The sequence below is a fragment of the Myodes glareolus genome, chromosome 2 (genome assembly GCF_982192425.1).
Source record: "Myodes glareolus chromosome 2, mMyoGla1.1, whole genome shotgun sequence".
In the NCBI taxonomy this organism is placed as follows: Eukaryota; Metazoa; Chordata; class Mammalia; order Rodentia; family Cricetidae; genus Myodes; species Myodes glareolus.
The window spans coordinates 91,960,246-91,970,441 of NC_142027.1; the positions used below are offsets into that span (position 1 = coordinate 91,960,246).

The 10,196-nt window shown below is 39.8% G+C and overlaps 1 protein-coding gene across 1 annotated transcript in view; it reads left to right on the top strand.

Annotated features, from left to right (window-relative positions):
* Nucleotides 1-9,844, top strand: part of LOC125396935 (vomeronasal type-2 receptor 26-like) — a 53,546-nt gene extending 43,702 nt beyond the window's left edge. The window contains exon 6 of the mRNA XM_087898012.1: nt 8,922-9,844. Coding sequence (XP_087754138.1) covers nt 8,922-9,844 — 923 coding nt within the window. The remainder of the gene's footprint in view (nt 1-8,921) is intronic.
* The last annotated feature ends 352 nt before the right edge of the window (nt 9,845-10,196 follow it).

The window sequence follows — 10,196 nt, forward strand, 5'->3', positions numbered from 1 at the left end:
CCTGGGATCCCATATATAATCAAGTCTCCTGTAAACCCTAAAATGACTCCCTTAGTTGAAATATATTCTTCCCTGACCCATATTCATCCTTCCTCCCTCCCCCTTATCCCGGTCTACCGAGCTTTCCCCATTCCTCCCCTATTCCTTTCTCTCTAAACCTCTCCCCTTCAAACAACCCTCCCACATCCCCCCCCCCCATGCTCCTGAGGTTACCTGGGACTCTTATCTATTTCTTATCTCCTGGCGGATAGCTAAAAATCTTCATCAGGTTCATCTTCTTATTTAGCTTCTCTAGGATCACGAATAATAGGCTCAAAGACCTTTAATTATGGCTAGAATCCGCTCATGAGTGAATACATACCATGTTCCTCTTTTTGGGTCTGGGTTACCTCACTCAGTAAAGCATTTTCTATTTCCATCCATTTGCATGCAAGATTCAAGATGTCATTGGTTTTTAACACTGAGTAAAACTCTAATGTGTATATGTTCCACACCTTTTTTAACCATTCTTCTATTGAAGGGCACCTAGGTTGTTTCCAGGTTCTGGCTATTACAAATAGTGCTGCTAAGAACATAATTCAACAAATGCTTTTGTGGTATGATAGGGCATCTCTTGGGTATATTCCCAAGAATGGAATTGCTGGGTCCTGAGGGAGGTTGACTCCCAGTTTCCTGAGAAACCGCCACACTGATTTCCACAGTGGCTGCACAAGTTTGCATTCCCACCAACAATGGATGAGTGTTCCCCTCATTCCACATCCTCTCCAGCATAGGCTATCATTGGTGTTTTTGAGTTTGGCTATTCTGACAGGTGTAAGATGATATCTCAAAGTTGTTTTGATTTGCATTTCCCCGATTGCTAAGGAGGTTAAGAATGACCTTAAGTGCCTTTTGGCCATGCGAAGTTCATCTGTTGTGAATTCTCTGTTCGGTTCAGTATGCCATTTTTTTAATTGGGTTAATTAGAGTTTTAGTGTCTAGTTTCTTGAGTTCTTTGTATATTTTGGAGATCAGACCTTTGTCTGATGAGGGGTTGGTGAAGATCTTCTCCCAGTCGGAAGGTAGCCTTTTTGTCTTACTGACAGTGTCCTTTGCATTACAGAAGCTTCTCAGTTTCAGGAGGTCCCATTTATTCATTGATTCTCTTATTGTCTGCGCTCCTGGGGTTCTGCTTAAGAAGTGGTCTCCTGTGCCTATATCCTGTAGACTACTTCCCACTTTCTCTTCTATCAGGTTCAAAGTGGTCGGATTAATCTTGATGTCTTTAATCCATTTGGACTTGAGTTTTGTGCATGGTGATAGATATGGATCTATTTTCATTCTTCTACAAGTTGACATCTAGTTATGCCAGCACCATTTGTTAAATATGACTTCTATGTTGTTATGCCAATACCAAGCTGTTTTCAATATTGTAGCACTATAATAGAGTTTGAAGTCAGGGATGGTAATGCCTCCAGAAGTTCCTTTATTGTATAGGATTGTTTTTGCTATCCTGGGGTTTTTGTTTTTCCATATAAACTTGATTATTGTTCTCTCAAGGTCTGTGAAGAATTTTGTTGGGATTTTGATGGGGATTGCATTGAATCTATAAATTGCTTTTGGTAGAATTGCCATTTTTATTATATTGGTCCTCCCAATTGAAGAGCAAGGGAGATCCTTCCATTTTCTGGTATTCTCTTCAATTTCTTTCTTCAAAGACTTAATGTTCTTGTCAAATAAATCTTTCACTTCCTTGGTTAGAGTTACCCCAAGATATTTTATACTATTTGTGGCTATCGTTAAAGATGATGTTTCTCTGATTTCCCTCTCTGCTCCTTTGTTCTTTGTGTATAGGAGGGCAACTAATTTTTTGGAGTTGATCTTGTATCCTGCCACATTTCTAAAGGTGTTTATCAGCTGTAGGAGTTCTTTCGTAGAGTTTTTGAGGTCGCTTATGTACATTATCATATCATCTGCAAATAACGATAGTTTAATTTCATCCTTTCCAATTCGAATCCCCTTGATCCCCTTATGTTGTCTTATTGCTATTGCTAGAACTTCAAGCACTATATTGAAGACGTATGATGAGAATGGACATCCTTGTCTTGTTCCTGATTTTAGTGAACTGACTTTGAGTTTCTCTCCATTGAATTTGATGTTAGCTGTTGGCTTGATGTAAATAGCTTTTATTATAGTTAGGTATGATCCTTGTATCCCCAATCGCTCCAACACCTTTATCATAAAGGGGTGTTGAATTTTGTCAAATGCTTTTTCAGCATCCAATGAAATGATCATATGGATTTTTCTTTCATTTTATTTATATGATCGATTACATTGATGGATTTGCGTATGTTGAACCATCCCTGCATCTCTGGGATGAAGCCTACTTAATCATAATGGATAATTATTCTAATATGTTCTTGGATTCGGTTTGCCAATATTTTATTGAGAATTTTCACGTCGATGTTCATGAGTGAGATTGGTCTTTAATTCTCTTTCTTGGTTGTGTCTTTGTGTGATTTTGGTATCAGAGTACCTGTAGCTTCATAAAAGGAGTTTGGCAATGACTCTTCTGTTTCTATATTGTGAAATACATTAATGAATATAGGTATTACCTCTTCTTGGAAGTTCTGGTAGAATTCTGCATTGAAACCATGTGATCCTGGGTTTTTTTGGTAGGGAGATTTTTGATAACAGCTTTTAATTCTTCGCGACTAACAGGTCTATTTAGATTGTTCACCTTTTCTTTGCTCAACTTTGGTATATGGTACTTATCTAAAAAGATGTCCATTTCTTTTACATTTTCCAATTTTGTGGGATACAGGCTTTTGTATTAAGATCTAGTGATTCTCTGAATTTCGTCTGTGTCTGTGGTTATGTTCCCCCTTTTTATTTCTGATCTTATTAATTTGCATGTTTTCTCTCTGCTGTTTGATTAGTTTGGATAGGGGTTTGTCGATCTTGTTGATTTTCTCCAAGAACCAACTTTTTATTTCATTGAATCTTTGGATTGTTTTCTGTGTTTCAATTTTGTTGATTTCAGCCCCCAGCCTGATTATTTCCAGTCTTTTACTCCTCCTGGGTGAATCTGCTTCTTTTTTTTCTAGAGCTTTCAGGTGTGCTGTTAAGTCTTCAATGTGTGCTTTCTCCGTTTTCTTTAATAGAGCACTTAGTGCTATGAACTTTCTTCGTAGCTCTGCTTTCATAGTGTCCCATAGGTTTGGTTATGTTGTGTCTTCATTTTTGTTGAATTCAAGAAAGACTTTAATTTCTTTCTTTATTTCTTCCTTGTCCCAGGGATGATTCAGTAGTTGACTGTCTAGCTTCCATGAGTTTGTTGGCTTCCTGTGGGTAGCATTGTTGTTGAATTGTAACTTTAATTCATGGTGATCTGACAAGACACAGGTGGTTACTAATATTTTTTTAGAAATTAATTTTATTAAATTATAAAAGTTTCCATTTCCACCCCTCCTCCACCACCCTCCCTCTCCTCCCACTCCCTCTCCTCCTCCCTCTCCATCCATAAGAGCAGTCAGGGTTTCCTGCCCTGTGGGAAGTTCAAGTTCCTCCCCCCTCCCTCCAGGTCCGGGAAGGTGAGTGTCCAGACAGACTGGATCCGCAAAATCCAGTATATGCAGAGGAAACAAGTCTCAGTGTCCTTGTCAATGGCTTTTCAGAAAGACTCCGGGCCAGCCACATTCAGAGAATCTGGTTGGATCGCATCCTCCTTCAGTCCCAGTCCAACTGGCCTTGGTAAACTCTCATTAGATCCGTCCCTTTGTATCAGTGTGTGATCGCATCCCTCGCAGTCCTGATTTCCTTTTTCATTTTCTTCCTCCTTCTGCTCCTCATTTGGACCTTGGGGGCCTCAGTCCGGTGCTCCAATGTGGGTCTCCGTCTGTATCAACATCCATCGTCAGATGAAGGTACCCTCTGGTCTTGCCTTCTTTGCTCACGTTCTCTTTCCTTCTGCTTCTCGTTTGGACCTAGGGAGTTAAGTCCAGTGTTCCGATGTGGGTCTCTGTCTCTATCTCCATCCATCCCCAGATGAAGGTTCTATGGTGATAAGCAAAATATTCATCAGTAAGGTTATGGGCCAAGGTCGTTTCAGGCACCCTCTCTTCTGTCTAGAGAATAATCTGGGGATCTCTCCTTGGACCTGGGATCCCATTTATAATCAAGTCTCCTGTAAACCCTAAAATGACTCCCTTAGTTGAAATATATTCTTCCCTGATCCCATATCCATCCTTACTCCCTCCCCCCATTCCAGTCCACCGAGCTTTCCCCATTCCTCCCCTACTCCAGTCTCTCTAACCCTCTCCCCTTCCAACAACGCTCACATCCCCCACCCCATGCACCCGAGGTTACCTGGGACTCTTCTCTATTTCCAATCTCCAGACGGATAGCTACATGATTTTCATCAGGTTCACCTTATTATTTAGCTTCTCTAGGATCACGAATAATAGGCTCAAAGATGTAAGATGATATCTCAAAGTTGTTTTGATTTGCATTTCCTTTTACAGAGCAACAGTATTGAAAACAGCGTGGTATTGGCATAACAAAAGAGAAGTCGAACTATGGAATCAAATAGAAGACCCGGATATTATCCCACAAACCTATGAACACCTGATTTTCGACAAGGGAGCTAAAGGTATACAATGGAAGAAGGAAAGCATTTGTTAAAAATTGTGCTGTCATAACTGGATGTCAACCTGCAGAAGAATGAAAGTAGATCCATATCTATCACCTTGCACAAAACTCAAATCCAAATGGATTATAGACATCAACATTAATCTGACCACATTGAAACTGATAGAAGAGAAAGTGGGAAGTAGTCTACAAGACAAAGGGACAGGAGACCACTTCCTAAGTAGAACCCCAGTAGCACAGACAATAAGAGAATCAATGAATAAATGGGACCTCCTGAAACTGAGAAGCTTCTGTAATGCAAAGGACACTGTCAGTAAGACAAAAATGCTACCTTCCGACTGGGAGAAGATCTTCACCAACCCCTCATCAGACAAAGGTCTGATCTCCAAAATATACAAAGAACTCAAGAAACTAGGCACTAAAACTCTAATTAACCAAATGAAAATATGGGGTACTGAACAGAACAGAGAATTCACAACAGATAAACTTCGAATGGCCAAAAGACACTTAAGGTCATGCTCAACCTCCTTAGCGATCATGGAAATGCAAATCAAAACCACTTTGAGATACCATCTTACACCTGTCAGAATAGCTAAACTCAAAAACACCAATGATAGCCTATGCTGGAGAGGATGTGGAGTGAGGGGAACACTCATCCATTGTTGGTGAGAATGCAAACTTGTGCAGTCACTGTGGAAATCAGTGTGGCGGTTTCTCAGGAAACTGGGATTCAATCTCCCTCAGGACTGAGCAATTCCACTCTTGTAAATATACACAAGAGATGCCCTATCATACTACAAAAGCTTTTGGTCAACTATGTTGATTGCTGCACTATTTGTAATAGCCAGAACATGGAAACAACCTAGGTGCCCCTCAATAGAAGAATGGTTAAAGAAGGTGTGGAACATATACACATTAGAGTTTTACTCAGGGGTAAAAAAAACCAATGACATCTTGAATTTTGCATGCAAATGGATGGAAATAGAAAATGCTTTACTGAGTGAGGTAACCCATACCCAAAAAGAGGAATATGATATGTACTCACTCATAAGTGGATTCTAGCCATAGTTAAAGGTCTTTGAGCCTATAATTCGTGATCCTAGAGAAGCTAAATAAGAAGGTGAACCTGAATAAAATCATATAGTTATTTTCCTGGATATTGGAAGTAGACAAGATTTCCAGGAAAACTTGGGCACATTGGGGGTGGAGGGATAGAAGTAAGGGGAGATGGTTAGAGAGAAGGAAGAGAGAAAGGATTGGGGATGGCTTCGGGGAATGGGGTTGGGGGGAGGGAGGGATGATGGATATGGGAGCAGGGAGGTATATATCTCAACTAAGGGAGCCATTTTAGTGTTTGCAAGAGCCTTGATTCTGGAGGGGTTCCCAGGCACAAGGAGAGGTTCCCAGATTGTTCCCTGGGCAGCAGAGGAGAGGGTACCTGAACTGGCCTTGGCCCATAATCATACTAATGAATATTTTGCATATCACCATAGAACCTTCATCTGGCGATGGATGGAGATAGAGACAGAGACACACTTTGGAACACTGGACTTAACTCCCTATGTCAAAATGAGAAGCATATGGAGGGAGAACGTGAGAAAGGAAGGCAGGATCATAGGGAACCTTCATCCGACGATGGATGGAGATAGAGACAGAGACCCACATTGGAGCACTGGACTGAGCCCCCAAGGTCTAAATGAGGAGCAGAAGGAGGGAGAACATAAAAAAGAAAGTCAGGACCGGGAAGGGGGCATTCAGCTACTGATACAAGGGGACTGATCTAATGAGAGCTCACCAAGGCCAGCTGGACTGGGACTAAATGAGTATGTGATCAAACCGGATTCTCTGAATGTGGCTGACATGGTGGCTGACTGAGAAGCCATTGACAATGGCACTGGGTCTTGTTTCGTCTGCATGGGCTGGCTTTTTGGGATCATAGTCTGTTTGGATGCTCACTTTTCTAGACCTGGAGGGAGGGGGAAGGAACTTGAACTTCCCACAGGGCAGGAAACCCTGACTGCTCTTAGGACTGGAGAGGGATTAGGAGAGGGAGTGGGGGGAGAATGAGGGTATTGGGAGGAGGGGAGGAAGTGGAAATTTTTATAAATAAATGAATAAATAAATAATAAAAAAAAGGAAAAAAATCTGTAAATTTCTTTCACGTCCATTTGAAACATAAAATTTATTAATTCCATTATTTCTCTGTTTAGATTCTGTTTCGATGAAATGTCAGAGTGAGAGTGGGGTGTTGAAATCTGCCACTACTAATGTGTGGGGTTCAATGTGTGATTTATGCTTTAATAACGTTTCTTTCACAAATATGGATGCTGTTGCACTTGGGACATATATATTCAAAATTGAGATATCATCCTGGTAGATTTTTCCTTGAACAAGTATGTAATGCCCTTCTCCATTTCTTTTGATTAACTTTTTTTGAAGTGTATTTTGCTACATATTAGGATAACTACAGCAGCTTGTTTGTTAGGTTCATTTCATTGAAAAATATTTTTTTAATCCTTTACTCTGACGTAATGTCTATCTTGGATGTTGAGGTGTGTTTCTTGTATGCAGCAGGAGGATGTATCCTGTTTTGTTAAATTCTGTAAGCCCATGTCTTTTTATTGGGAAATTGAGTGCTTTGGTATTGAGACATATTAATGACAAGTAATTGTTAATTCTTGTTATTATATTGTTGTTCATGGTGGTAGTGGTAGTGTGTTTGTGTATGTGTGTGTGTGTGTACGTGTGTGTGTGTGTGTGTGTGTGTGTGTGTGTGTGTGTGTGTGTGTTCCTTCTTTGGGTTTTGCTAGTGTGAGAATATCTATTGCCTGTGTCTTCATGGGTGAAGTTAATTTCCCTTGAGTTAGAGTTTTTCTTTTAGTAATTTCTGTAGGCCTGAATTTGTGGGTAGATATTTAAATTTAACATTCTAATGGAATATATTGTCTTCCCATCTCCAACTATGGTGATTAAAATTTTTCTGTGTTTATTAGTCTAGGCTGGCATCTGTAATCTCTTAGCATCTGCAAAACATATTTCCAGGCTCTTCTGACTTTTACAGTCTCCTTAGAGAAGTTGAGTGGAATTCATATAGGTCTGCATTTATATGTTACTTGGCCTTTTTCCCTTCTGGCTTTTAATAGTCTTTTTTGGTTCTGTTCATTTACCATTTCCATTATTATGTGATACGTGATTTTCCCTTCTAATCTAATCTATTTATTTGATGTTCTGTAGGCTTCTTGTACCTTTTTAGTTATATCTTTCTTCAAGTTAGGGAAATTTCCTTCTATAATTTTGCTGAATTATTTTCTAGGTTTTAATGCTGAGATTTTTCACCTTCTATTACTGTTATTTTTAGACTTGGGTTTTTTATAGTGTCCCAGATTTCTTGGTGTTTATGTTAGAAATTTGTTGGATTTGACATTTCCTTTGACCAAGGAATCTATTTCTTCTATTGTATCTTCAATGCTTGAGATTCTCTCTTCAATCTTTTGTATTCTGTTGGTGATACTTGCATCTGTAGTTCCTGTTCATGCACCCATTTTCCATTTTCTGAATTCCCTCACATTGTGTTTTGTTTATTGCTTCTATTTCAATTTTCAACTGTTTCTTTTACATATCTTTTCTTGGCATTTTTTACAGATTAGTTGATTTGCTCTAATTTTTTGGTTACTTTTTTCTTGATTTCTTAAGGGAGTTTTTCATTTTGTCTTTAAGGATATCTATCATCCTCAATAAAGCTGCTTGAAGTTCATTTTATTCTGCTTTGCCTTTGTTTGAATACTCATGTTTGTTGTCATAAAGTATATGGGCTGTGGTGGTGCCTTATTGCCCTGACTGGCATTGATTTTTACATTGACATTTAGGAATCTGGGTTTGGGATGATTAGCTCCAGTTACTGATTTCTGAGTTTGCCTTTCTTGAGTGGGTATTTTACTTTTTAGTTTCTATTTTCTCTTTGGTTTTCTAGTCTTTGTGCCCTAGGTTTCTTGTGGCTGGTGTGACCTCTGGTCTAGTTTGGTGTCTCTCTCCAAGTTTCAAATTGGCCTTCTGGCAGTTGGTTTCTACTGGGTGCAGCAGGGGAGGGAGAGGGAAAAGAGAGGGGGAAAAAGGTGGAATTTTAATTAATTAATTAATCAATCAATTAAATAGTTCTTGTCCTTCTTGGCGCTAAAGTAAAGCAGAATGTGTCAGGCTACAAACAGCAACAGTGGAAGGCATTCTTTGTAGCATGAATATGAAATGAGTAAATAATTGAAGAAGCTGACATGTTGGTTCATTTCCTCCCATAGATCAGCAGGAGTGTATCCCTTGCCCAATTCAAGAGTACCCAAACCCTGAGAGAAACAGCTGCCTGCCCAAGTCAGTGATATTCCTGTCCTTGGAGGATTCTCTGGGCATGGCTCTGGCCTGCATAGCTCTGTGCTTGTCTGTCATCACAGCTGTAGTTTTGGGAATCTTTCTCAAGCACCAAGACTCAGCCATCGTGAAGGCCAATAATCGGACTCTCAGCTTCATCCTACTCATCTCCCTCATCCTCTGCTTCCTGTGCCCATTTCTCTTCATTGGCCAGCCAAACACAGCCTCCTGCATATTGCAACAAATTACATTTGCTCTGGTGTTCACTCTGGCTCTTTCCACTGTCTTGACCAAAACTATAACAGTAATTCTGGCCTTTAGAATCATGGCACCAGGAAGAACACTGAAAAGGTTCTTTCTCTCAGGCGTCTATAACTATGTCATCCCCATCTGTGTCCTGATCCAGATTATTCTCCTTGGATTCTGGCTGGGAACTTCGCCTCCCTATATTGAAGAAGATGCACACTCTGAACATGGTCACATCATCATTTTGTGCAATAAGGGCTCTGTCACTGGTTTCTACTCTGTGCTGGCATACTTGGGGATCCTTGCCCTAGTGAGCTTCACTGTGGCTTTTCTGGCTAGGAATCTGCCTGACACCTTCAATGAAGCCAAGTTCCTGACATTCAGCATGCTGGTGTTCTGCAGTGTCTGGGTCACCTTCCTCCCTGTCTACCACAGCACCAAGGACAGGACCATGGTAGCTGTGGAGATCTTTTCCATCTTGGTGTCCACTGCAGGGCTGCTAGGATGCATCTTTTTTCCAAAGTGCTACATAATACTCCTAAGACCTGAAAAGAATTCTTTGAAATGTTTTAAGAACAAAACACAATCTAGGAAAAACTCATCATTTTGATGAATTAACTAAGTTTCTCTCATAAAATCTTAGTATAGTCAGGTGAAACTATTACCTACTTTTCAGTGTGTTTTTCTCAAATGTTGTTTAAGCAAAAATGAAAGAGTCCCTTGCTGTTTCTCACATGCAATCCATTTCAGAATAGATGCTACTACTGAAAATGTATTTTAGTAAGTCATGCATGTCACTTATTAACTTGTAGTCATTATAAATATTCGATATACATTATATGATAATAACCTAGATAAATAACACATTAACTAAATGATTTTTTTCTCTCAATCTTTTAGTTTTGAAATATAGCAGGGCTTTGTGTGATAACTGAGTTCTTCTTTTGGGTACAGGCAAAGAA